General features: G+C 31.3%; 5 protein-coding genes and 1 long non-coding RNA gene across 10 annotated transcripts; 3 read left to right on the top strand and 3 right to left on the bottom strand.

The window, feature by feature from the left end:
- Positions 1 to 474: 474 nt before the first annotated feature.
- On the top strand, positions 475 to 2,151 carry LOC124955995 (RNA-binding protein pno1). Its single transcript, XM_047511295.1, has 3 exons — positions 475 to 718; positions 854 to 943; positions 1,018 to 2,151. Exons 1-3 carry the CDS (start codon positions 662 to 664, stop codon positions 1,543 to 1,545), a joined length of 675 nt encoding a protein of 224 aa, XP_047367251.1. The 5' UTR covers positions 475 to 661; the 3' UTR covers positions 1,546 to 2,151.
- Positions 1,643 to 3,477, bottom strand: LOC124955988 (EARP-interacting protein homolog). Its single transcript, XM_047511275.1, has 6 exons — positions 3,267 to 3,477; positions 2,963 to 3,188; positions 2,655 to 2,875; positions 2,406 to 2,587; positions 1,962 to 2,258; positions 1,643 to 1,882 (listed from the first exon to the last, which is right to left on the bottom strand). The coding sequence occupies exons 1-6, from the start codon at positions 3,306 to 3,308 to the stop codon at positions 1,720 to 1,722; spliced, it is 1,131 nt and encodes a 376-aa protein (XP_047367231.1). The 5' UTR covers positions 3,309 to 3,477; the 3' UTR covers positions 1,643 to 1,719.
- A 360-nt stretch (positions 3,478 to 3,837) lies between these two features.
- On the top strand, positions 3,838 to 13,334 carry LOC124955980. Of its 2 annotated transcripts, XM_047511253.1 has the most exons (8): positions 3,838 to 4,356; positions 9,144 to 9,406; positions 10,222 to 10,488; positions 10,825 to 11,126; positions 11,229 to 11,530; positions 11,649 to 11,832; positions 11,925 to 12,103; positions 12,231 to 13,334. In XM_047511253.1, the coding sequence occupies exons 2-8, from the start codon at positions 9,244 to 9,246 to the stop codon at positions 12,679 to 12,681; spliced, it is 1,848 nt and encodes a 615-aa protein (XP_047367209.1). In that variant the 5' UTR covers positions 3,838 to 4,356; positions 9,144 to 9,243; the 3' UTR covers positions 12,682 to 13,334. The 2 variants fall into 2 exon arrangements, with proteins under 2 accessions (XP_047367209.1, XP_047367210.1); XM_047511254.1 differs by lacking the exons at positions 3,838 to 4,356; positions 9,144 to 9,406 and having other exon boundaries at positions 10,346 to 10,488; positions 10,663 to 11,126.
- Positions 13,335 to 16,249: 2,915 nt separating this feature from the next.
- Positions 16,250 to 17,811, bottom strand: LOC124956005. Its single transcript, XR_007103054.1, has 2 exons — positions 17,516 to 17,811; positions 16,250 to 17,440 (listed from the first exon to the last, which is right to left on the bottom strand). It is a non-coding gene; the product is annotated as an uncharacterized LOC124956005 (long non-coding RNA).
- On the top strand, positions 17,318 to 24,741 carry LOC124956003 (transport and Golgi organization protein 1). 4 transcript variants are annotated; one of them, XM_047511305.1, is made up of 17 exons: positions 17,321 to 17,572; positions 17,755 to 17,888; positions 18,095 to 19,688; positions 19,796 to 20,082; positions 20,298 to 20,432; positions 20,508 to 20,624; positions 20,731 to 20,808; positions 20,897 to 21,121; positions 21,226 to 21,393; positions 21,481 to 21,703; positions 21,771 to 21,909; positions 21,978 to 22,067; positions 22,155 to 22,251; positions 22,372 to 22,495; positions 23,044 to 23,472; positions 23,638 to 23,715; positions 24,077 to 24,741. In XM_047511305.1, the coding sequence occupies exons 1-16, from the start codon at positions 17,356 to 17,358 to the stop codon at positions 23,700 to 23,702; spliced, it is 4,122 nt and encodes a 1,373-aa protein (XP_047367261.1). In that variant the 5' UTR covers positions 17,321 to 17,355; the 3' UTR covers positions 23,703 to 23,715; positions 24,077 to 24,741. The 4 variants fall into 4 exon arrangements, with proteins under 4 accessions (XP_047367262.1, XP_047367261.1, XP_047367260.1 ...); XM_047511306.1 differs by lacking the exon at positions 23,044 to 23,472 and having other exon boundaries at positions 17,318 to 17,572; XM_047511304.1 differs by lacking the exon at positions 23,638 to 23,715 and having other exon boundaries at positions 17,328 to 17,572; positions 22,951 to 23,472.
- On the bottom strand, positions 24,357 to 27,382 carry LOC124956004 (syntaxin-5). The gene is made up of 5 exons (XM_047511308.1): positions 26,771 to 27,382; positions 26,133 to 26,389; positions 25,847 to 26,041; positions 25,652 to 25,773; positions 24,357 to 25,558 (listed from the first exon to the last, which is right to left on the bottom strand). The coding sequence occupies exons 1-5, from the start codon at positions 27,150 to 27,152 to the stop codon at positions 25,399 to 25,401; spliced, it is 1,116 nt and encodes a 371-aa protein (XP_047367264.1). The 5' UTR covers positions 27,153 to 27,382; the 3' UTR covers positions 24,357 to 25,398.
- Between the last annotated feature and the right edge of the window lie 599 nt (positions 27,383 to 27,981).

The raw sequence follows: 27,981 nt of genomic DNA on the forward strand, positions 1-27,981 counted from the left end.
ATTATGGTCTGCAATGTGTTATTAAGTATAATGTTTAAATACGATTGGCATAAAGTAATATTTTCGGAATGTATTAACGTATGCAACCATTAACACGCTAAAATATAATCGAAAGTTATTAAGTAATGATGAACAATTGTCTTATTATGAGATAATAACTAATTAGAAATCTTTTTAATTTACCATGCGTGCGTGCGTGCGTGCGTGTGTGTGTGTGTGTGTGTGTGTGGTGTGCAGCACCAGCAACGTGAGAACTGCTGTGATTGGTTGGTTATTTGTTTCTAAAAAAATATCATTGGCCGGTAATAACCTTATTACGTAGAAATATTACTCGAACATATTAATAATTTTTGCCATATAATAATTGAAAACGAAGTTATTAATCAGATTATGATGTTAATTTGATGAAAACGAGTTATTAATGAACGTCGAATAATTATTTGTTTGCGTTATGAGGAGTAGCCAATTAGCGTCGAGATTTTATAGATTGTTAATGAAACATGGCGGCCGTGTATCAATTTAGAAGCACATGGATTGTTACAAAGTTGACATAACAAAATATCATATATGTGCTTTTTAATATAAATCCATTTATATACAGTTTCGAAAGGTTATAATTTTACGTTGACGTATAAAAGAAAGAAAAAAGAAATACTTCGATATGGCAAGCACAGATAAGAAAGGAAAGAAACGAGAAGCGGAGGATAATGGTATGGAGGTACGTAAAAGAGGTTATATTATATCGTGTTCATTGTCTTTCATTTATTTCTTAATATTCATATTCTTATCTTACAATATTTCCTTTTACATTTATTGCTTTAACATTAATTTATTATTTAATAACATTTAATAGGTCGAAGTGATGAATGGCATTGAAGGAAAGATTAAGTCTGCATCGCGTACAAAAAGAGCCAAAATAGTGCGACGTGGTGAATTTCGAAAGGTACATTTTGATAATGTATTATTAATGATATGAATTAATTTTAAGAAAGTATTTAAATGGTAGATATTTTTTAGATACCCGTACCTGCTCATAGATATACCCCGCTCAAGGATAATTGGATGAAGATATTTACTCCTATTGTTGAACATTTACAACTACAGATACGTTTTAATCTGAAAACAAGAAATGTAGAGATCCGTACTGCTCCTGAAACTGCAGATATTTCTAATCTTCAAAAAGGTGCAGATTTTGTGAAAGCATTCATATATGGTTTCGAAGTAGAAGATGCATTAGCTCTATTACGTTTAGACGATTTATTCGTAGAGACGTTTGAGGTTCAGGATGTAAAACCGTTAAAAAGCGATCATTTGTCTAGAGCTATAGGAAGATTAGCAGGGAAAGGAGGGAGAACAAAATTCACTATAGAAAATGTAACAAAAACAAGAATAGTCTTAGCCGATAGTAAAATTCACATTCTTGGTTCCTTTCAAAATATACAATTGGCTCGCAGAGCTATTTGTAATTTGATCTTAGGAAGTCCGCCATCCAAAGTTTATGGCCATTTAAGGAATATTGCTAGTAGGATATCGGAACGATTGTAATATAATAATAATAGAAAATTCATAAAAAGTTTTCTTCTTTGTATTTATATGCAAATATAAATTATATACAAATATATTAGATATAAGTTTGCTAATATTATTATAATGATATCAATTAAATATAAAATTTTTAAAAAAATTTTTAAGCCATCTAACAAATATTATATATATAATTTAGAGAATTATTCGATATTTGTATTTGCGTGGGACTTTATTAATTACTAATCTACCGTCATAACTCAACGAAGCGAATGTCCAAGGATCGGCAGAGGACCATTCCACTGCATATACACTATCCTCGTGTTCTTCATACCTCTCGACAACTCCGTCTTCTAATCTAAAATATTTATTTAATTATAATTAAAATTTAATATTATACATTATTAGATAAGGTATAAGGTAAAAATATTACATACTTATCTTTTTGACACATTTCGTCGGCTTGTCCGTTATCATCCTCCGGTGAAACTATATGCCCGTATGGTTCGGAAGAAATAGATACGATGCTATATAAAATAACTCTAGAATCGCTGCTAGATGTTAGAACCAATTGATCGTGAAAACGATTGATTCTTATATTCCAAACCCAATGAGAATGTTCCATACGCGATAAGACAGGCTCATTTGGTACTCGTATATCCCAGAATTTCATATATCCATCATCACCACAGGTAGACAAGAAGTATTGCCGATTCACGTTGAAGTCTAAATCTCTATGACAAAATATTTTTATCCATTATTATTTTGACATATAAAAAAGAAGGAAACGTTATTCTTTCATTTTCCTTTTTTTTTTTTTTCTTTTTTTTTCTTTTTTTTTCTTTTTTTTTCTTTCTTTTTTTTTCTTGTTATATGTTTACCTAATTATCTGCGAATGCGCAGACGAAATTATCCACGAAGGATCAGACGGGGCTCTTAAATCCCAACCTTGAATATTATTTTCATCTAGCGTTACAAATTGATTGCACCCGTTGTGAGGATTCCATTTACCAGTTGTGAAACGTGGTAGATTTTTCCCAGACAATATACCTGATACTATGACCTATATTATATGGCTAAGATTGTGAAAGTTTAGACAATTTGTAAATGCAATGAGTATTTATATTTACTTGCGGTTTACTATTAGCCAGGTCCCACAGAGCAAAGCGATTGTCTACAACCGATATAGCTTTTGCACCGTCCATAGGATGATATGCAATAGTTTTCAAGTCAGTACCATATTTTGTCGTGTCAATTTCAGCTAGCATATCCAACTGTATACTGTCATTCGTATATTCTTTAATTTCAGGTAATTTCCAAAGGGCTCCTTTCATTTGGCATGTTCCTTCATCTAAAAAATTTTTCAATTGAAAAAATATATTCAATGTTCCTTTTATGTTTCCGTTAATAGATAGACCAAGCAAATTCATGAAAATACCATTCAAACTGTTGTAACATGTAATAAATAAAGAAGGTTCAGTCGGCGATGCTTGCAACGACCATATTTCACCTATCGGATGTTGAAATATCTGTGTGTTTAAACCATTGGTCTCTTCGTTAAGTTCAACTAAATGTACTTGATTGTTAGTAAATTTTAACGATTGAGTTCCTACTAGAAATCTAACGATATCGGTTTCTGCAGTCTGTGCCGATAGTGCTCTAGTCTATAATATAAATAATTATAAATTATTAATACATATTGGAAGATTAAATTATTAAGGGGCATTATTAGGAAAGCATACTTGAAATTCAAGTCCATATATCAAAGGAGTATCACTGTCCATTTTGTCTTATACAATTTCTTTTCCTTTTACTTCAAATATAAATAATATCAATTATTAATAATAGCTTTAACAATTTCGTTTTATAGAAATATATTTAAAGAAATATGCAAGCAGGCCTATAGATATGTCTAATATAGAAAGAACTAATGTGACGACAGCGAGAAAAGAAATAGCTTTTATTATTCGTCCGAAATCTACCAATCACAGATTTTGTATAAATCCTTGGTATTTCATTGTAAATTTTTTTTCTCCAAAATTAATCAGACATTTTTTTCCTAATTAATCATAAATAATGTAATATCGATTAATAATTGAATATTAATATCCTATTATCTCTAAAGAGTATTGTATAAATTAATTTCATATGGAAGATTTACAAGGGCGCACGAACTACCGCTTCTTTGATCGAGTATACACGCTCCTGTGCGTGTATAACCAATGAGAAGCTTTGTCGTAATTGCGCATGCGCGAGGATTCCATGGCAGTGCGGCGAGGGGAAGGGGTGGGAGGGGGATTCGTTCGAGAACGTAATCCAGATCAGATCAGTCTGGCCAGTCATTCGTGAATGTGATGATCGTTAAGTAGCAGTGTTATTGTCATTCAGTTCCTTCACTTCCCCCTCCCCCATCAAACTTCCTATTTGCATCGTTTTCGATACATTAGCTCGTTCGTTATTATCCTACGTCCGGTAAAACTAGACGCAGGTTCATCAAGTAAATTATGTCAAACGTAGTAGTTTGTGGTATTAACGTGAGAGAGTGATTATCTCGGTCTCGGTACGATAATAGTATTATAATATTCATTTTTCTCGTTAGAGAAGTCAACACATCTACATACAGACACACACGCGCGCGCGCGCACCACGATTGAAGCAGGAGTTCTATCTGCCGTGTTTAACGGTCTACTATCTCATACAAATGTATATATATCGTTTGAGATGTAAAATCAGTGTTCCTTTGGTTCTCTTTCGTATTCGTCCTCACGCAAATGCGTACACTTGTGGGCCCTTTTTTGCTGTGGAGGGAATGCTGACGCTGCAACATCCTTCGTAAGTAAAGGTTATTTTATCGTCGCTAATGTTTTACCATATTTCTATGGTGCCTTTTATAGGATTATTTCCAATTTTCTCCTCTTATCGCCTTTTTAAGGGCGCTACTGTCTTATTATTATTATTACTATTATTATTATTATTATTATTATTATTATTATTATTATTATTATTATTATTATTATTATTATTATTATTATTATTGTTCTTATTGTTATTATTATTTTTGTTATTCTTCTTCTTCTTCTTCTTCTTATTATTATTATTATTATTATTGTTATTATTATTTATCGATAATCTCTATTAGATTGCGAACGTAACAATGGCGCCAATTTTGATTTATCGAATTTGTTAATCTATTTTTCCTTTTTTCTTTTCTTTTCTTTTTTCTTTTTTCCCCCCCCCCCTCCCCCTCCAGTAATTAGGATTGAAATGATAGAACTGTTAAATGATATTCAAGTATATTATTAATGAAATTGTTCGTTCTATATTTTAATTGATAAAACCAAGTACGTGTAAGACATTCGTATTTAGCAATACGAAACATTACTCTCCAATTAAGTATGAATATGCGTATTCGTTACGTTGAGATTGATCTCAATTGGTTGCAATTGATTCGAGTGTAATGAAACTTTAAACGAAGTGGTAGTAAAAAAGCAATTTGAAAGAGATGCCACTTTAAGATATTTTTTCCAAACAATATAATCCAACATAACAAATATAAATAAATTATTAGTTTAAATAGTAACATAATATATAAAGTTTCGTTTGCGTTCAACGATACTTCCTGTTTTCTTCATTGATTTTGTCTATCTAGTTAGATTCAAGGTCGAAACATTCCGTAAGCGACACGTTCCTCCTATATACGTTTGTATTTGCGTGCGTATAGAAATTTTCAATATGTAGTATTTTTATAAAAAAGTTAATTCTTACTTATTGGTATATATTTGATCGATTAATTAATCTGTCAAAAAAGAAAGTTTGAGATTAGAATTTAATTATCGTTATTGTTGTTATCTCAATTTTATGTTGAATTATATTGCTCGGGTGTATCTATCGTTTAACTTATACTATATCTAAGTAGTAAACTATATTGTATGCGAATTATACTGAATTATGACTATTTAATTATTATTAACATATTTATTGTAATTTAATGTTACGCATAAGTATATTTGAGATAAAAGGGCCGATTTTAAAAGGTGGTAGTTGATAGGAAAGCTCGGCTTTCTTTAGAATCCATCATAATAAGAAATGTGTAGAAGCAAAGTAGGAAAGCTTTGTTGCCCTTCGATCAATGAACCATAAACATACGTTTACACCCTCCATCCCTTTCGTTGCCATCGCAGTCGTGTTTCGCGTACAGGTCAACTCGTTCGTCTCAGCGCGACTTACTTAACATCTCGGGGGTTGATGTACGTCGATCGAAACGACGTACTATAAACTTATAATCGATGAACCGAATGTATTTCAGGAATAGGATCCAAATGGGATATATATATATATGTGTGTGTGTGTGTGTGTGTGTTGCGCGGGAGATTTGTAATTTGAAAATTTTTTCTAAGTTTAATTTCATTTCCTAAGAAGAATTCTCACTTGGACGTTGAATTCACGAATGCATTCGTTTCGTTTCATTCGTCAAACAGATGACTCCATCGACGCGTGACTTTGCAAATTAAAGCCTTATAACGTTCCTTGTGACTGAGAACAATCGTCGCTCAACAGCTGTTTGAACAATTTTACGACAAATGCCCAAATTAATATTTAATAAATGCCTAATTAGTTAGACGCCTAATCCGACAAACGGATATTTTTCTATTTACAATTTTATTTGCGTTTCTTTAGTTTCAAGCTTAAATTCGAAGTTTCATTCAGTTTGTAGGTAAAAATGTATGTTATAATATTAAAGTGACATTAATATGAAAAGAGTAATGTACGCGGAAGAATTTTATTTCCGGTTATAATACATTTTTCTTTTTTATTCTCAAACGGCATTCCGCTTCGTTTCACCTTGTATTCGAGCATCGATTATACCAGGATTCTTATACGATTTATGCGTTAAGGCCTAAAGCTGTAGATGAAAAAGAAAGGGAAAAAGAAAAAAAAAAAAAAAAAAAAAAAAAAAAAAAAAAAAGAGAGACTTTCTCATTGGCCAGTTTTTATTCTCTGTTTTGCCCTCTTCGTATCTTTTATCTTTGACAGGAATGATAACCGCTTGACTCGGGATAGTCTTGTCGAGTGTTGTATAGCATCTCTCTCCATTTATTTGTTTCCTCTTCTTTGAATGATGTCTCTTGAAAACGTAACTTCGTTTTAATATCGCTTTATATCAAATTATGTTGGTGCAAGGTCTTATTTCACAAAATGCTTTTGCACGTAATTCACATTGGAAAAGACAAAATGGCGTTTGAAATAGTCGAGATACGAGCACAATACGTGTTCCGATTGGTCTACTTTTCAAGCTTCATTTTTAACGAACGTAATACTGTTCGTTGATCGGGACACTTGGAAAATATCATTTCTTCCTCTATTCATAGCATCGTCCCAGACATCCTGGAAGCGCCGGAAGCCCCCCTATAGTCAAGGTCGTTCAGAGAAAAAAAAAAAAAAGGAGACCGTGACATTTTCGATATCCGTTTTTCACGCCTGGCCTTTTCCTAGCTCATCCAGCGAGAGTTTATATTCTCACCCCCTCGCTTTCCTGCCGGAGAAGATGTAAAGCGTATCGAATATAACATAATTCTCTTACGTCATTGAACGTTTACTTGGTTTTTATTTCACGTTTAAAATCAAGGTCATTTGAAAATGCGACGACAATTAAAATAATACAACGATTTTTCGAAATCGTTATAAACTATCTAATGGCTTATATTCTCTTTTTAAAAGAATATTTTCTTTCGTTTTGTTATTTTCCTTGGAGACCCAGTTACACCAATTTCAGCTTTGTTAAAATGTCAGTGTTTAGCTTGCACATTATGTATCACGAAATCTTTCGCGAGGAATCCCCTATTCAACGTCGCAAGATTTTTCTTCTCTCTTTGTTCACGGTATAACGGCACGATACGCGGATTCAATGTCAAACGCATTGTAGAAATAGCGATTCGTCGTTCGTCGAAAGGAGATGCTCAGGAAAGTAGTGAGATAGATCTTCGTCTCTGTATTATTCCGATTTATGTACGAACAATAGATACGTCAAGTACCTACGTCATGGTAATGTTTTATCAACTGTTGTATCGAGTTTGAAAGATGGTCTATCAGAGAAATTTTTAAGAAACAAATTTTCTAAGAGACAGATGATCTGAATTATGAAATTTATTTCATACGTTTACATAAATTTATATTCCTTATAGTATAATTATTTCAATTAGCTCATCGTTTCAACTTGATAATTATTTCTATACTAAATCCATATTCGATTTGTTATAATCACATAAAAAATTCAAATATTGCAATTTTGTTATTACTCTTTATTGTGATTGGCTATTCTTCAAGTTTAATAATGGCGATAGTTGTATCCTGAATCGTTATTGGCTGAAACGATCACGTCACTTAATTTTTCGTATAAATTTGAATCCTTAACAGCTTATTGGTTAATTTCGAAAGGGAAAGGAACGTAATTCATTTATCGAAGATCATGCGAGTAAGAAAAGTATGATTAAAAGGGGATTACAGGCGATAGAAAAGTAAGGAAGAAAAAAGAAAAAAGAAAAGAACAAAGTCTGAAAGTGAAAAGAAGAAGAAGCGTGCGATGAATGAAAAGCACTTCTCTGCGCTTGTCTCTTTCACATTCGGTGGCAAACCTTCGACAAAACTTGAGAGTCCCAACCGTAGGAGTCCTCCTAATGTGTCCGGTCGCGGGCGCTACAAACCGGAACTCTCTGACAGCAAGTCGATATCGTAAAACGGCACGTGTGCTACCTCTTTGTGTACCAAGGTCAAGGTGATCCTGCAATATCCAGCCTCATCATCCTTTTTAAATTCTCGAAGGTTTTTTTCTAACGGGATACGAATTAATCGAAAGGAAAGTAAATTTATAGCCCCATCAAAATATATCAAATCGTTTCTTATCAAATCGAATATATTTTTCTGAAGGTAACATTTTGTTGGAACTAACTCTTTTTTTAAGGTTCAATGAGAAACGAATCAATGAGATGACGTTTCACACATTTTAACCTTTTTATCAATATGATATAATAATTAAACCTTTGATGATTTTTCTGACAAGTTACTGTCACATAAATGTCGATCATTCGTTGTTCATAAGTGCGTTTACTTTTACTCTCTTGATGTCACTTCAGTCCTCTCTCTCTCTCTCTCTCTCTCTCTCTCTCTCTCCCTCCCCCCCTCCCTTCCTCTCTTTTCACCCAAATATATTCGATATTTCAAATAATGGCTAACTCGATGACCTCTCCCCTTGAATTCAATTCATCGTTATCGTTCGTTATTTTTCATAAAACAATCTGTGACGGTTGGATACATAAAAAGACAGAATCCTAGTTTCCATTGGAAATATTCGGCCTCACGAGTGTCGCAATGGTCTTCTTGGAAATGATAGAGACCATGATGAGCGGCATAGAGTAGGATAATATTATGCTGGGAAAAATATTCTTTCAGAATATAAGAGAGAGAGAGAGAGAGAGAGAGAGAGAGAGAAACTTAATGTGTTACATGCCTGAGAATAATGGACGGCATTTTGTTCCTAATAATTGTTAAAGTATAGCAAATATTTTAATATCTTTAATAATTAATTGTATTCCTGATTAATGGATCGATTATATGTGTTGCAGAGTGCGGAAGATCGGCAAAAAATGGGGTCGAAGCGACGACGTATCAGAATAAGACGAGGACCGCTAACGTAATCGATTTACAGCGCGTCGAATAGGAAAGATGATGATCGCCATGGCCAGGTTGCCCTGTAAGCAATCCTCGCCTTCGCAACAGCAAAGAGTGAATAATTTCGGAAATAGTCGTAATTCGTATTGGGATATTCAAGCTAGGGATCCAACACCACCTTACGTTAGAAATCATCATCGGCACGTTGATCACACAGGTAGTTGATTCAAATATATAAAGAAGAAAAATTGTTATAATTATATTTTTATTAATGTATATATACGTACGTATGTATGTTTATATGTGGACACGATGAATGAAAATGTTTCTATACTCGAGTGAAAGCCCCATGTCTCTGGTTTGCGGTAGCAATAGAAACGGCAGTAATAGTAAAAAAAAAAAAAAAAAAAAAAAAAACTTTCGACATATTCCACTCGTAAATATATAAACGCAAAGGGAAGAAGGGTATATTTCTAGGATAATCAAAACCAGGCGGCACCTTCGTCGTTCGTTCTTTCAAATCCAAACGAAAATGTTCTTCTTACCAGAGAAATGAGAGTCTTTCAGGAGTATATTCTCATTCTCGTTTTTCTCAAACGGCAAACACGCGCGCGCATATATACATATACACACGTACACTTGGTTCGAAATCTAGTATTCTTAATGTTAAAACTACTATTGTATTTCACCATGGTAAAGATTCTTTTGTAAAAGTCTCTTTTGATGAATATTGCAATGGCCTTATGAAAATACGAACAAACTGGCTGTCGTTGCCCTTATCCCAAAATCTTATAACTCGTTCTTTTGCCAATTCTTATGTTCTTTCGAATGAAACACTTTATTATTATTATTATTATTATTATTATTATTATTATTATTATTATATGTACACGTTAGAAATCGTTCCTTTTCATTATCAGGATAATCAATGTCCGTTGTTTCGTCGAATCGTTGTCCTACTTTTTCTAGTTTATGACGAACGGAAATGAAATTACTTAAGAAACTAATGACGATGATAATTATTGTTCGTAGGAAAACGTAAGAGTGCAGTGGAATTATTGCAAGAGACGAAAGCATTTTACGTGAAAAGCGAGACCGTGCTGGATCGGAAACAGGAACTCAAGAATAGCGGGCATCTTCAAGTATCTCAGCTAAGTGCATCTAGCGCACCACCTAGGTTACTTAGGAAGTGTGGAAATACAGCTGTACCGTGCTCGATACAATCACCCTCGCCGTCACAAATATCTAATCCTGTAACGCCACCCTGTTGTTGGGCCACGTGTCATGATCAAGATAGAAGTATAAAATATTTTTCCTCCTTCTTTATCCAAATACTTAGGAGATCTATCGATTCTGAACTTCTGATCGATTTGTTATTCGTTTAATTGGCCAATAATCGTGTATTATATGTATCAAAATCGGTCGTTGAAGTATCCTATTTACAAATAACATTTCTTTGTTGTATCCATGTAGATCTGATCGATCAACGATGAAGTATTTATTAACAAGTTTGGAGATGAAGAAGAAGAAGAATCACTATTGATCCTATTGAAATGATAAATCATGATCGTATTTCTTGTTATGCTACATATATTACTATCATAATAATAGCTTATCCTCGATTGTATTTATCAGCAGATGGGATTTTGAGTCCTCAACAAACACTGCCACCCGCGCTGCCACCAAAGAGCCCACGCTTAGTCCCTCTTCCGCAGCGGCGCACTATTTCAGGGCCACCGAGTGTTACGAGCGGGGATCAATTGCAGACGAAATTACGGAGATTACTCAACACCGATAGCAAGGAGAACGTCTTCTTCCCGGAAAGCCCAACTCAGGCATGCCTTCAAACGACGAACGGCGTTGTCACCCGCGAGGAAAAGTTCAAATATTCACCTGGCAGCCTGTCCCCTGGCTGCCGAGACGATGACCGTGCGTTGGTAAAGAAGATTTCAAGAATACAACATATTAATTATTAATTGAGAAATAACAGATATATTAAATATATTGGGATTATTCATTCCAATGTTTATATTCTATAGCATTGTACACCGCCAGACATTCGCTTCAAATTTGGTCGAAGTAATTCGCATTCTCATACGTCTGGTCCAGCAAGCAGAAAATCCATACCTTCTCCATCGGCAGAGAACACAATTTGTCATAAATCTTTGCCTGATCTTCACACCAGTACGCATCGTCGAGCTTCGTTATCGCCACGTACGTCGACAAAATCATCTGCCAAACTACTTGGACATCATTATGGAGCTAACAATTGTCCAGATTGCGAGACTAGTTCGGATTATTCCGAACATAGTTTCAAACGTGATGCTGTCTATTATCGCAGGTATTATTATTGGGATCAATCGTTTTTATTGATTGCTTCAGAAGAGGGAGGAAAAAAAAACTTATTGAGAAAGAAAACGTATTGTATTGAAAAGATGTTTATTATCGAACGTCCTTAGTACGCGTCACATCAGACGTTCGTTTGGCTCTGGCGGTGGGGATGCCAGTAGTGTTTTATCATCCGGTGGCAGAACACAGAAATCGTCTGGTTCAAGTAAATTGAGTCATGGCGCTACCGCAAGAGATTCTGGTGGATCCTCTGGGCATTGTACTCATCGTAGTGAACCACCACCAAGGTTACAGGTATTATATTCTCCTCATCGTCAATCACTCTTATTTATTTATATCCTAAGAAATTTATCGTTAACGAATGATATCGTCTTAATAATCGACAGGATTATTGGACTCACGTACGTAGAGACAGTGGTGCATCGACCCAACATTCGACTGATAAAAATCGTTCGAGAAAGGGCAGTTATGCCAGTGGTACACCACCTTCTGTCGTGAGACATTATAGTTCTGATACTGAAAGCAGCGAGAGTCAAACTGATTACAGTCCTACTTGTAACTCTAGGTACTTTGTCTTTCACTCTAATATTAAGAACTATATCTCTCGTTATGAATGGCATCACTGGATGTATTATTTATTATATAATTTTGTTCATTGAAGATTCAACAAATAATATTTATTTTCGTAATAGATTCTCAGACGGTTGGAAGGAAGGACGTGGTAGACCAATTTTGAGATCAAAATCTGATATAAGCGATCGTTATTGGAGGCAAGATAATGGTAGAACGTGCAAGTTATCAGCACGTGCACCGCGTTCGGTGACACTGTTGGAGAATTTCTTTGATTATTTGGGTTTAGATTTAGAGAATTATCAACTTATTACTGAACCCGATTCGAAATCTTCGTCACCTGTATTCTTCGATAGTGTTAGCTCGGTCGACTCAGCGTCGGGTCTTTATTCTTGGATTGGAAATAATCAGGCAAATCAGGGTAGTCAATGGCAGAATAATAATTGTAGCATTGGTATGGGTAATGACGATTTTAATCAAAGAGTTAACGATCCACCTAGTATCGTTGAACGAAATGCTCGAATTATTAAGTGGCTTTGCCAATGTCGTAAGGTACAGTTTGGTTACAGTTAAATATTGCGATGTTTCTCTTGGTAAGTTATGATATTTTCAAAGACTATTTAATTTTAGACTCAAGCATATGTTTTTCTCTTCATTTTTTATTCATTATTATCAGTTTTATGTAAATTATTTCAACATTTGTTTTGTATAGTTAAAAGGGCAATCGTTAACTTTCTAATAGTTTTAAATTGCTTATATGCCTTTTTTCTTTCTTTGTTTTTTTTTTCTTTTTCTTTTTCTTTTTTTTTTTTTTTTTTTTTTTTTTTTTCTTTTTTTTTTTCTTTTTCTCTTTTTGAATAGTTAATTCCAGAGAAAGGTGTGCCATTCACAATACGTTTCTTATTCAATTGCTGCTTGCTCATTTTTGATTCGTTCGTTCAATTTTAGTATATTTTATATCATATCTTATGTTTCTAATTAGTAAAAAGTCATACGGAGAAGTAATTGTTATGATGGATATTTCTTCGCAAACAGTTATTTTTTGTTGATGATATCCTTATTGAAAAGATTATGGTTACTATAATAGAAATGAGATCTGAGAAAATGAATTTTTTTATTCATTTTTTCTATGTATATATTTGAAGAGTTTAATTGATGTTTTTTTTCCTTTTATATACATACATACATACATACATACCTACATACCTACATACATACATACCTACATACCTACATACCTACATACCTACATACATACCTACATACATACATACATACATACATACATACATACATACATACATACATACATACATACATACATACATACATACATACATACATACATACCTGCATGCTTATATATATATATATATATGTATGTATATATATATATATGTATATGTATATATGCATAGACTCATGTAATTTTTTCCATTACAAGAAGTTCTTTCTTTAGAATATATTGATTCATGGATAGTCTTTTAGCGTTATTAAACTTGTAATGAATTTATGTGTGATATGTTATGTGTTATAGTGTTTTTTCTCATATCTATTTAAGAAACTTACCGAGTCTAATTACGCAAACATAAAAGTTAGTATAATCCATTAAGTTATACGTTGTTTGTTACGAAATTGAAAGATTATTGCTCGATTCTAAGGAAAAAAGAAAACGAAAAGAGAAAAAAAAGAATCTCCAATGAAATAAATTTATGTCAAATTTATTATTATGGATAAAGTGTGATGGACAAATTTTAAAGAAAAAGAATTTTTAATAATGTTGTCTTCTCTTGCTGTTTCTTTATGTCGCATGCTTAAGAATCAATCTTTGAGAAAATTACATATATTAGGGGAAAAAAGATGTTCTTTATGATAAAAATGAAATTTTCTGTTGAACTTTGTCATTAGTAAAATAATCAATGTGATGTATTAATTGATACTTTCTATAAACTGAAATGCTCTTCTATTTGCATTATTGATAATATTAAAAAAAAAAAAAGAAGAAAAAAAAAGAAAAAAAGAAAAAAAAAAGAAAAAAAAAAGGAGAAAAAAGGAGAAAAAAGAAAAAAAAAAGGAAAAAGAAAAAAGAAAAAAAAAAGGGAAAAAAAAGAAAAAAAGAAAGAAAGAAAAAAGAAAAAAAACAGTGCAATTCATATTATGAATAAGGATAAACATTGAAGAGATCATATTACATATTTTATTCACATTTTCATCTTTATTTATTACATTTTTCTTTGTCGATAGTATATTGAAAGAAATTAGTGAATTTCCCCATTTTTTAACAATGGAATTTAGACAAGGAATTTATCAGAACTTCTCTCTGCAAAGATTGTTAACTAAAAATTCTTTGACTGAATTGAAACATGAAACACTCACAGTTAATGCAGCAGAATGTTCTATCGTACTTAATTATGTGCTCGTGGACTGATAAATATTTATAGATGATCATGATGTTGCTGATAATGATAATGACAACGACGACGACGATAATGATGATGATGATAATGATGATGATGATGATAATGATGATGATAATGATGATGATGATGATGATGATGATGATGATGATGATGATGATGATGATGATGATGATGATAATGATGATGATAATGATAATGATGATGATGATGATGGCGATGATGATGATAACGATGACGATGACGATGACGATGACGATATAATATTATCGAACGAGTATCGTTTTCGAGTTAACGTTTTTAATGAAAAAATATAAAAAAGAAAAGTTTCAAAATACTACATAAAAAATGTAGTTGTTATAATCGATATTTAGCATACGATGAGAAAGTTAAATGTCAAAATTAACAAAAAGTATATTGAACTATATTCTACTCTATTAAATTCGAGTGGCGATATTTTGTGCCTGAAGAAATAATAAGCGCCTTTTTCAAAAATGAAAAATCGTTTACGGTTACGTTTACACATATATTTAATACTTTGTCATTTTTCAATTTAATATTATTCGCGTGGGAAGAAAAAATTTTAATTAATATATATATATATATATTTTTCGCATTAACTAAAGGATACTTTTTAACATTTATGCACTCGTTCGGTCGTTTACATGAGTAATCTGAAAAGATATTTTATTTTTCAACACTTTATAAACTTAATACACGTACGCACGCATGCACAAACAAACAAACAAACAAACAAACAAACAAACAAACAAACACTTTATAATCAACTATTGTTATATCATGAAGTCTATTTCTATTTAATACTATTATTTTAAACATACCTTTTTGTGCAATAACATCAATGTTTTTATTATTATATGATTCTATACGATCTCTTTGATTAAAAAAAAATTTACTATTTGCATTAGAATAAACAGTTAAAGGTGTGTCGACTTTCTAAAGTTATAATGTATAAGTGGTTTATTCTTATAAAGAATTTGTATAGTATAATATTATACAAAATTATTTCAACAATTCGCATTTGAAACAACATGAGAAATATTCTAGTTGTGTATTTAAGAAAAAAAATTCATATAGTTCATTGAATAAAATAACATGGGGAAATAAGTTGAGAGCTTCAACTGTAATAGAAATTTACATTTTTCAGATATACATAAATACATACCATACATACGTACATAGCTAATACGGTAGAATGCTCATTTAGCAGTATAGATGTATATCCGTAGCTGATGAATAGTTTATACTTGTTATATTTACGATTCCTCTTGCTTTAGACGTAATTCTCAATAAAAATATATGCTAGGTGTTTATGAAGGATGCCTCAAAAGTCAATTGTAAAATACTGTTGCACAAAGTTAAATGTAATAATAAAAACGTAGGGTATGTATACGAGAAGAGAATGCTTTACTTAAAAATTTTTAATCTTATATTGCCGGTCGCAAACAAAATATATGTGCTCCTTTTATTAACACCTTGCATATAAGTTATTACAATAAGTATAATACATTGTGTGATAACCAGTTATATTTAAAACTGCATTTAGAAGTTTGACCAAGTAAGAATTAGAAAGTCTGTATATTCTAAGTCGGGAAAATTTCCATTTTATATTTCCCACAGCATATTCTATCATGGGGGGGGGGGGGTAGGGGGAGGGGGGAGGGGGAGGGGGGAAAAAGAAGGAAACACAAAAAGAAAAAAAATGTGTATTACTGATCATATTAAAAAGAAAATTAAAAATTAACTAGCTTTCATGAAAGCGTACTTTCCGCAACGTAACAATAATTGATGCACGATATAAGAAAACGTTCTTATTATTTTCAGATATTTTAAAAGAACTGATTGGAATAAAAGTTTGTGTCGGTTTAAAAGTACAAATAGAAAGTACATCTTGTATTCTTTTTAAAAATAATTCTAATATCCTCTATGAAAAGACATATTTCATATTTCCTTATACGATGACGAAAATTTAAACGCCGTTTTATATGTGCTGTGTTCATTTATTTATATTAGCATGTAAACGATCATTTAGTCAAGAAGTATGATAATGAACATTCGATTGTTAAATGAAATATTGTAATATGATTAATTCTCTTTTTATTCAAACTTTTATCGTATTGTCATTGCATTCCTACTTTTCACATTTTTAACATTATGACATTCCATTAAAGTCTTGCATCTTACACAAGACCGTTAATACAATGATTTAAAATGATTATACATAAACCAAAATCATTGATTGTACAATACAAATACATATGTGGTTTACATATATAATTTGTGCAAAAGTGCATAATAGACGATGCCGTTTTGAAAACGTGACTTTTTAATTGCTTCTTATAATCTAGTCATGTAGAAAAAAAGATTGTAAACGTGAAAATAATAAAATTTTTTCCGTATATCATCGTACCATGAAACTTTTATTATATTATCTTGTTGTTACCTAATTCGTTAATACGCATATTTTAAAAGTTAAAAATAAAATTATTGAAAAGTATAATGCGTATCTCAATAATATCAATATATATTTCGTGAAATAATCGATAAAAATGGACGATCAGTTGACTTTGATATCTAATCAATCAGCTACGACTTTAAGACATTGTTATTGATAATATAAAAAAAACGCATTTATAATTATAACGAATTATATAATCAGTTGTATATAATATTTCTCGAAAAGTATTATGATGTGCCATACGAAACGTCTTATTTCTAATTTTTTGTCTTGTCGATCGATGGACCAATCAGAATTCGAGTTTCTTCCTCTTCCTCTGCGCAGATTCTTTTTGTAGATGGCGAGTTGTCTATGTGTGAAATAGTTTGTGGTGAACGACGATGCGCGTTGAAATCTGTAACACTCTGTGTTGATAGTGATGTGGAACTTTGCGATACTGGAAATATGACGAGAATAAATCCATTTGCTAAAATTTCTTTTTTAGTACTTGCAATAATACTTGTTGCAATACCAGAATGCTCGTCCATACTATCAGATAAGAGATTATGTTATGACCCAAAGTGTTCAGGTAACTGAAGCCATACTTTATCTTCATAATTGACTGACAGCTCTCTCTCTCTCTCTCTCTCTCTCTCCCTCCCCCTCCCTTCCTCGTCCTCCCTTTCTCTCTCTCTCTCTCTCTCTCTCTCTCTCTCTCGTGCTTTTATTTGTTTATATTGCGTGGTTTGAATTTCTTGACTTCATTTACAGAACCTGTATCATTCGCCAGGACTACGTTGAAGTATATAGCTGGAGAAAGGGGCATGGTCTCCGTGCCAATGAGTGAAATTGTAACTGTTTACAGCAAAGGTGCCGGCAGAAGACCAGATTTGTGGGGTGTAGAGGTATATTTTTTCATTATTTTTCAATTCTATGAAATTCCGAGTTTATATTAACAATTCTTATTATATCATATACAAATGTTTGTACGATATCATCTTTTGTCTTTACTTTTATATTGTACTTTATTATTATTATTGTTATTATATTTATGTTTCTATTTTACAAAGCTTTATCAAGGTTTACATTTGAAAATGAATATTTCTTTTAGTTCGATGGTAACCGTGGATACATACCAAAAAATTTTTTAAAGGAATTTAAAGTTTTAAAGAAAAACTTGACTTACGAAGTACCTACTGAAGTTGTAAATAATATTAATAATAACAACAATGATAAAAATAATAACATTGATAATATTAATAATGATATCAGTAATGTAAAAAATATTCCATTAAAAAATAATGAAAATAAACCTGACTCTATTCCGATATATAGTAGTCTTTCCAATAATAATAATAATAATAATAATAATAATAATAATAATAATAATATCGATGCATCTATTCCAACTACCAATGAAGAAAATACGAAGCAATCCATGCATGAAACAGAAAGTATATCTCCATCGTATAACGTAATAGATGGTACTACAATTTTTGTAAATAGGGAAGAATCATCTGTGCAACCGAGTTATACTTCCGTTATAGAAACTGCGTCTTTGTCAAATAATAAAGAAACGGAAGATGATATTAATAACGGCATAAAGCCAACTGCTACGCAAATTGAATTAGATGTACCAATTAAGTTGCAACAAGAAACTGACTTTAAAGGAGAAGAATTAAAGTTTGTTACTTATAACGACACTTCCAGTATACATATTAAAACAAACGAATCTGCAGTCGAATTGCAATTAAATGAAAATAATAATGTAGATTCCTTGACTGTTGAATCGATAGAAGAAAAGAAAAGGGATAATATGGATGGTATTACTTTCAATGTGGAAGATAAGTGGGAAAAAGATAATGTAGACTTTTCTCAGTTTGAATTGGAACATAAGGTGGAGAAAAGTAACGTGAATTCTTTAAATGTCGAATTAGGAGATAATGTGAGGGAAGATGATGCGGTATTTTCTATTATTAAATTAGAAGAAAATAAAAAGGAAAAGGACAGTTTAGAATCCTTGACTTCTGAATTGGAATATAAAGATGATAAGGATAATGTGATTGTTGATTTAGACCATAAGGAGGAAATAAAAGTTGAAAATATAAACGATCCAGACGATATCTTTATCCAGTCTGAGTCACAAAAACAAATTGAAGTAGAAAATAAAACGGAGGTTATACATAACGTAGACACTCCAAACGTGGACCAATCAAATGATCTTGCATCGGCAACAAATAATTCTCTTGATTCTGAAATTGTCCTTAATACCGAAGAAAAGGTACAGCAGATTGTAAATAAAGTCAATACACCTGAGATAGATCTAGAAAAAAATGTTTTCGATAATAATCCATTTCAAAAAGATAGAATATGCGATGCTAATACGAATGTTACAATAGAAAAGGAAGGGGATACTAAGTTGGAAGAAAATAATCAAATGGAAGCGCAAGACAGTCAAAAGAATATTGTAAATAGTGATGTAAATAATGACAATGTTGAAAAAGATATCTTTAGTTCTGTTGATGTTCCTATAGAATCAAATACAGTATTTAAAGATATTAATGAACAATTGCATAGCGAAGAAAGCAAAGAATCACAATCTAGTCAAAACGATGCAAAAGATATTATCACGGAACAGATCTTCCATGAATTTCGTAACAATCGAAATTTGTTATACGTGGAAGAAAACGTGATACCTGATAAAGGTAAAAAATACTGATTTATCAATTTTAGACTTATATAAGTTAAAAATTTTCTAATGTTCTCCTTTTTTCTCTTTCTTCTTCTTTTTCGTTTTATGCTATATATTTAGTGGAGTTGCAAAGGGAAGATGGACAAAAAAATATAGGTGATTCTGTAACTGAAACCTTACCTAAATATGAAGATATCATAAGTATCGAGGATAAGGTTTACCCTGAAGCAGAAAATAAAGATAGAATAGAAGATGAAGTTCATTATAATGAAAATACGGAGGGTCTCACAAATGTCGAAGAAGTAACGTTACTTTCTACAATACAAAATATGCAATTTTCCGATGTTTGTACAACGGATAACGAATGCATAAATGAGGGTGATATAAATTACGGCTTTATATCGCAAGTGAGTAAATTTTTTGTTTGTTATTCATTGCTTTTACTTTCTTTTCTGTCTTTCTTTTCTTTTCTTTTTTTTTTTTTTTTTTTTTTTTTTTTTTCTCTCTTTTTCTTTTTTTTCTTTCTTCCTCTCCATTTTCTTTGCTTCTTTTTTTTCCACAACTGCTTTTATTTAAACAACATAAACCTTCACACATTATCCATTCTATTTTCATATTACAGGATAAAGAGTCTGTTCCTGAAGGCAGTATTATGAGAATGATAAAAGTAGAGCATACATATTGGATAATGCTGTTTTATTTAAGCATAACTTCTATTACTACGCTTATGTTTACTTTAGGATATTATTATATTGAGGTATTATTGTTGTACATTAATAAGACGCATATTTATATTGATTTCGTTACATAATGATACTATATTTTTATTCAGAATATGAGGAGAGATGGTCATTTGATAGCAAAAATAAATAAATTAGAAAAGGAATTATTTCTTTCTACAAAGGAAAGCTTGATGTTGGATGAAAATTTGAAATCAACTAAAAATGAGGTAAAGTATAATATTATAGAGTAAATCATTGATTTTTCGTTTATGCGCTTTCTCTTATATTTTCATATTATCAATATTATATGTAAATTTGTAAAATTGAATATAGTTAAACTCTATGCAAGATGAATCATTTGGATCTAACGAGATGGTATTGTCTTTGAAAGCCGAACTAGAAGCTTCACAGGTAAATAATAAGAATATGACGAAAGCTATAATCAATTATACAATGTACAATGTACAATGTACAATGACATAACTTAAATATTGTGCAGAACGCAAATGTTGAGTTGGAAGATCAGGTTGCTATGTTAGAAAAAGATTTAGAAAATGTAACAGAAGCAGGATTAGAATTGGAACGCATGTTAAGAGAAGTTCTTTCGTCCAACAATGAAGTTAATCCGTTAACTCAATCGGTAGAGGATTTACAAGCTCGCTTAAATGTTCAACAAAGCGCTAATGAATCTTTGACTAATGCTCTCAACATCAAAACTCAAGAGGTAGATTGAATTTCCTTTTAAATCCAAGATCGAAGTAAATTATATATGTGTAACCATATACACACATGGACATTGGTTTTTATGATGATATTTTTTTATTACAGAATGAAACTTTGTTGGCAGAGCTTAATGCTATGAAAAAAAAATACGGGGAATTGGATACTGAGCTTATACGTATAACAGAAGAATTTCGAATCGAACTAAATAAAAGAAGTAAAATTCAAGAAAATTTAAATGAAATAATTCAACAATTAGAAGTACAAGTTACGCAAGTAAATACATTCATTTTTTTACGATTTAATTTTATTCAATAAACCATTATGTAAAATATGTCGTTATATTTCTTTTGTTTGTTGTAGCTATCTATGGACAAAGCAAATTTATACAAAGAATTAAAAATTAAAGAAGCAGAAGTCAAAGATCTCGTAGAAGTTATTAACCAAGTAAATTCGAATAATTTAGATATTGAAAAACTTTACGAAGTATCTCATGTTAAAGCAGAAGCGTCGCAACTTGTTGAGGAAAGAGATGAATTAAAGATACGTTTAAGTGAAGTCGAAGGAGCACACAGTTTGTTAGAAGGTACGCTCATAGAGAGTAACATTTTCTTTTTCTCCGTAACTTTATGCATAACATTTTAATTCTTCAGAGCACATGAAGCTTGTTAAAGAAGAAGTGTCCTCGTTGAGTGAACAGTGTAAAGTGGCTGAAAAAGAGAAGCGAGATGCAGAAACACGATTGGAAGTTATATCAAACTTTTTCAAGGAGAAAGAAGCTCAACGACAAAAGTAATATTATACCATTCGATTAGATTTCAAATTTTCAAATTAATAAGCATAATACAATTTTATTACAGGGAAGAAGCGTTATGGTTACAAAAACAAGGTGAAGTTATGTCTACCGTAGAAAGAATACATACAATGCAAAATGAAATCCAAGGATATAAGTAAGTATAAAAGTGACATAAATATCTCTATTAAGAATTGTTCTCGTGTATTTTAAAAAATATTCCCTATTATTTTTAATCATGTAGACAACAAATAGAAATGTTGAAGCGTGAAATAGTGGATCAAGAAAGGGAATATAAGAGTCAGATCTCTACTCTTGAAACGAAGGCACACGAACAATGGGTTAGAACTATTAATTATTTATTTAAGTATAATAATTATAATGAGTGTCTTCATAGTAATTTTAATATATTAAATGGTGTTATTTTTTTTTTTTTTTTTTTTTTTTTTTTTAATGAAAAGGTCATGGCACGACAAAATGAACGTCGTTTAGAAGAATCAAAGGCAGAAGCAGGACAATTACGTAATCGTCTTACACTAATAGAAAAAAATATAAATGATGCCGATGCCGATACAAAATTACATCGTAAGTATTTTCTTTAAAAAAATAATGAAGATCTAATGAAACCACTGATAAATATCATATTGGATGATCAAAATGTTCGAGTAATATTTTTACAGATATTTACTTTGAAATTTTTTTATGCGACGAATGACAAACTAATTGTATATTTACAATGTTGATTCGTTAAATGCATACAAAAAGAAAGAAAAAAAAAAAAAAAATCTGCTTTCTTTTTCGCATATACTTGTGTTAATGAATTTTCAGTATAACAATTAATTAAATTGATAAGTATTAAAATTTCAAGGTATTATATAATCTGTAATTTATTAATATATAAGATGAATATATTCGATTGAAATTAGCAACATTTATGTCTATTGCAGTTGGTACATCTTCTTTAAACTATACGGTGGTATAAAGAAAAGATGATTATTTATTTGAAATATTATATATTATTTGCGCTAATGTTCGAACAGGCTTGGAGGCAAATGGAGAGACTACAACGTCGCCTCCATTATTCATAGGCGCAGATTCATCAAGTTCTCCTATAATGTTTACTGGTTCTTCAGGTGTTCCACCCCCACCACCACCGTCATTCATACATCCTTCGCTTTTCCCTACATATCTACCACCACCTTTGCCTTCCGCTTCAGGATTACCACCTTATGACGTTGGACAACGACCGCCACCTTTGGGTGGTCGATTATCTTCTCCACCTCCCTTACTATTACATCCTCATCCATCTGGCAGGTACGACAATGCAGATTCGCCACCACCTTTGATATCCCCACCTTTATTACTCCCTTTCAATCATAGATCACATCCGCCTCCCTTTGCTAGCGATCATATTCATCCTCCTCCACCACCTCCTCCACCTGGTTCGATATTGCTACCACCCCTTGGAACGTCGCATTCATGGGGGGAAGAAACACTGCAGGCACCACGCAATTCTGGTTTTCACCCACATCAGCGAGAACAACGAGCTCGCAACCATAAAGGTTTGTGCTAAACATGAACATCATCTCTACCAACAACAGCGTACAAAAGGGGGCCAATCGTGATACATTCATTCGTCATCATTTTTTTCCTCCCTGTCTGACACTAATTTTTCGTTCTTATTTCTTCACTATGACTGCGTTTTGCTTTTCTTTTGTGCATGCAAGGACGCAAACGTTTCTCTAAAGTAAGACAATTTTGGAGTACTATGGAAAGGAATAGCTCCAAATAAAATGACGAGTCAGGTTAAATAATTTGAGTTTGATTTTAAATAATCATGCTAGAGAAATTGGATTCGCGTTTGCCTTTCCCTTCTTTCTTTTTTCTTTTCTTTCTTTTTTTTCTTTTTTTTCTTTTTCCTTCTCACATTACTTTGCTTCTTTCGTCAAGTACGCCGAATATTTTAAGTTTATTATTATAATTATTAATTTAAATTAGATTTGTTGCGATCAAAATTGTTAGGTTTCAATTGTTACGGTGCTTCTTATCATAATGCATAGATCTCTGAAGTAGTTATGGCTAAGACAATATCATTAAAATAAATTTATTAATTTACATAATTATACTCTTTCGACGATGCTCAATTATATTGATGATTAATTTTAGGTTCCTTGCATTCGTCTGGGGAGTCATTGGATAAGTCACATCATAGCGGAAAAGTATAACTTTTGTATTTTAGTCTTTAAACAATCTTATACAAAGGCCAAATCTATTACTATTTTATATAGTAACAGATTCATCGTATAACAATTTTCAATAAATATTTCATAGGGAGAGCATAGTATATAATATATACTATGAATCTTTCTTGAGCATTTAAATTGAAATCAAGAGATAGAGAGAGGGGGAGAGGGAGGAACACAAATAAACCAATAAAAACATTGCATTTTCCATTTGAACATATTTTGTAAATGCTGTTTATTATCCGATAAATCCATAAATATTATACTATTATACTTATGTGAAATTACTCTGAGAATTTTTTACAGCATTGCTACAATTATGCTAATGTTGACAACAATCATATATTATTAAAAATAAAAAAGGGAATATTAAAAGAAATTGCTGTACAATTGAAGTGAAACATTCTTTGAAAAATCTAACTATTTAAAAAATCATTCTGTAAAAGGTACACTTACTTTCTATTTCAAAGTATGAAATAAATTCAAACGACGTTGTAATATTGAGTATTGCAATCAACATAAATAAAAATGCAGTTGTTATGATTTTAATAAATTAAAAATAAATTGCAATTTATTTTAAAACATTTATCATAATTTGTCATCAATTAACATCATACATTATTTTTCTCTAGTACATTGTTGTGTTATATATACAAAATAATTAAGCTTCTATTCGTCACATAAGCATTGCATATGTTGCATAAAATTCTAAAATAGTATTCTTTTTTCTTCTTTTTTCTTCTTTTTTTTTTTATATGTATATATAAGCATAAGCAAACAACGAAAGATAAGTATATGTGTGTGTGTGTGTGTATATATATTTATATATATATATATATATATATATATATATATATATATTTATATATAATTATTTTAATTTACAAATATGAACATTGTTTTCCACGTGAAGTTGTTTCTTTCTTTTGCGTTTTTTCTTCCTTTATTTCCCTATATTTATTTTCTTTTTTACATTTTACGTAAGCTTTAAAAATTATTTATTTATTTTCCAATATCAGATATCCTCCTTTATATAGCAATAATAATTAATAATTTAGTGGAAGTATTAAGGAATGCAGTTGAGTGTTCCTACAGTTTTACGTGATACGTGTCCCGTAAAAATTAGATTTTTCTTGGAATTATATTTACTTTTATATATCACAAATACTGAATATGGATAGTAAAATAACGATGAACGGTAACATAAAATAAATGTAAACAGATATACTTAAATTCGAAATAATCTTATGCCAAAAATACTACAAAAAAGATAAAGAAAAATATGAGGACAGCGAATATCTTAATCATCAACCATCTATTATTTGTCACCGATTGGAAATATCTTAATATTTCAACATGCGCAGCTTCCACATTTAATTCAGTCTCTTCTATATTGCTATCTATTCTGTAATATAATTAATGCGAATTAATTATCATATATGTAATCCCATTAGCAATAAATTTCTAAAAGGACGATTTAAAAATATAATTTTCTTACCTTTCTACCATCTCCTCTTGTTCTTTAACCATATGAGCCAGTTGCTGGAAAATACCACCCAGTTCGACTATTGTCGATTCTATATTTTGCATGGTCTCTGCACGTGACTGCACATATGCATCCTGAAAAAGAAAATGATCTTTAATCGTTGCGATTTAGCTTCTCCCTCCCCCTCCCCCCAAAGTAATAAGTTACCGTATCGTCTTGTAAAACTTGTTGCATTGACAACTGACTCATTGCTGGTTCAAGGTCTATTGCAACCGAAGAGTTAGATTCTTGTTCTTGAAGTAACAAGGAACCTTGTCTCCCGGAAACTACGCTTGGAGGTAACATGGTGGATACAGATCCTTGCGAAAATTGTTGTCTTCTTGTTTGTTCCTCTCTCATATTCTATATATAGTTTAATGTATAAAAGAGTATTTATTTTAAACACATTATAATGTAAATAATATATTTCTGTGTTAAGTTGCACAAATAATACCTCAGAACGAACTTCCAGAACACTTTTGAAATGATTGGACATATTTGCAAGTTTTGATTGTAGGGCCATCACTATAGATGAAGAATGAGAAGCAATATGATTCCCTTGAGAGGAGGAGAAACTTTCTCGTTGAATTTTTCCTATATCTTGTAATTTGCCTATTTGATGATTCAAACTTTTTAAATCCGTCTTTATAATGTTTGTTAATTCTTCGATTTCCATTTGTCTGTCGTTGAATATAGATTTCTTTTTGGCCACTAAAATGGGAACAGACATAACAGTTGCCCTGTTAAACATTTTTTAGAAACTTATATGTATATATTATACACACACGCATGCATATGTATGCATGTATGCATGTATGTGTGTGTGTATATATATATATATATATATATATATATATATATCACATAGACATAATTGCTTTTACAATGAAAACTCTTTTAGGTACTAAGAATATTTCATTGTCTTAAGAAGTCGACATAAATAAACATATATTAGTCTATAACAATATCTTAATAGATACAAATAAACGCATTTCTTACTATTGAAAAAAACCATATGTCAAAGTGTAAAACATATCATAATAAGTAAACATAATAATATTAAAGTAATACTCTTAGAATATGCTTTCTTACATAGAGCAAGTTTCTCCAATTTTGTATAAGTGTTCGCAATGTTCTTTCCGATACTCTTAGCGACCATCATAAAATTGGAATAACTTTGCATTTGTTTAGCCCTTCTTGGATTTTGCTGATTAGTCGTTCTAACGACTGTTCTATCCTGCATTGTTCTTATAGCATTAATAAATTCATTAGTTCTATCGCGTGCCGTCATAGTTATTGTTGGTGATGGTGGTATATCACGTTGCTTAAAATGTTTTTCCTCTAAACCACCGACATTACGAGTTTCATCGTAATATTGTTGTTTCGTGTCAATATTTCGCCGTTCACTGTTTGAGTTTGTAATCACAAAATCATTTTCTGACTCGTAACCAACGTATCGTCTACGTGCGGGCATCGCATCCTCAAATTTTTTACGTTTCCCTACTATGAGATTTTCTTTATTGTAATAATCTCAAATTTTCAATATCGCTTTGCTTATACTTTCTAATATACACGTACACATGACAGTTTAATTATGAAATACACTTTACGCCATATTATGATCATTACGATCAAATGTCGCGACACGTTCACTCATCCCATCCTATCCCCTCCCTCTCTTGCTCTCTCTCTCTCTCTCTCTCTCTCTCTCTCTCTCTCTCTCTCTCGCCCACTTTCTTATTAATAAAAAAAAAGAAAAGAAAAAGAAACTCGTCTGTACACGTGGTACAACAATTACCAACTTGCGATAGATTAAAAGAGTTTGTTACTAATTACAGATGACAAAGAAATACATGTATATACGAGGTATATATATATATATATATATCCGTGGGCTTGAAAAAACATTAGACTACTTAATAGTTCTATTCAATTTAATTTTTTCTTTTCCTTTTTTACGAACTTAAAGAAATGTTTACGAACATGACATTAAAATATTTCATTTTAAATATTTCAGAGTTGGCGCCCTTATAAGCTCAAGAATCTTTCGAAAATAATATTTTCAAAATGACTGATTGTTAATGTATCCGTTGCACTATATTGAAATAATATTGAAGACGTAAATATTACTTTTACATATAATCGTATATAATTGTTTATATGTATATAATTATATATAATTGTTTATTAATACGTTTTTAATTAGAGAAACGAGTTAAAAGTTCCTCATTGGCTTGTCAGTATGCAATTTGTTATCTACCAATCGGAAGTAAGCCTTCAGCGTACGTCAGGACCAATCGGCT

This window comes from Vespa velutina, chromosome 20, assembly GCF_912470025.1.
Source record: "Vespa velutina chromosome 20, iVesVel2.1, whole genome shotgun sequence".
Lineage (NCBI taxonomy): Eukaryota > Metazoa > Arthropoda > Insecta > Hymenoptera > Vespidae > Vespa > Vespa velutina.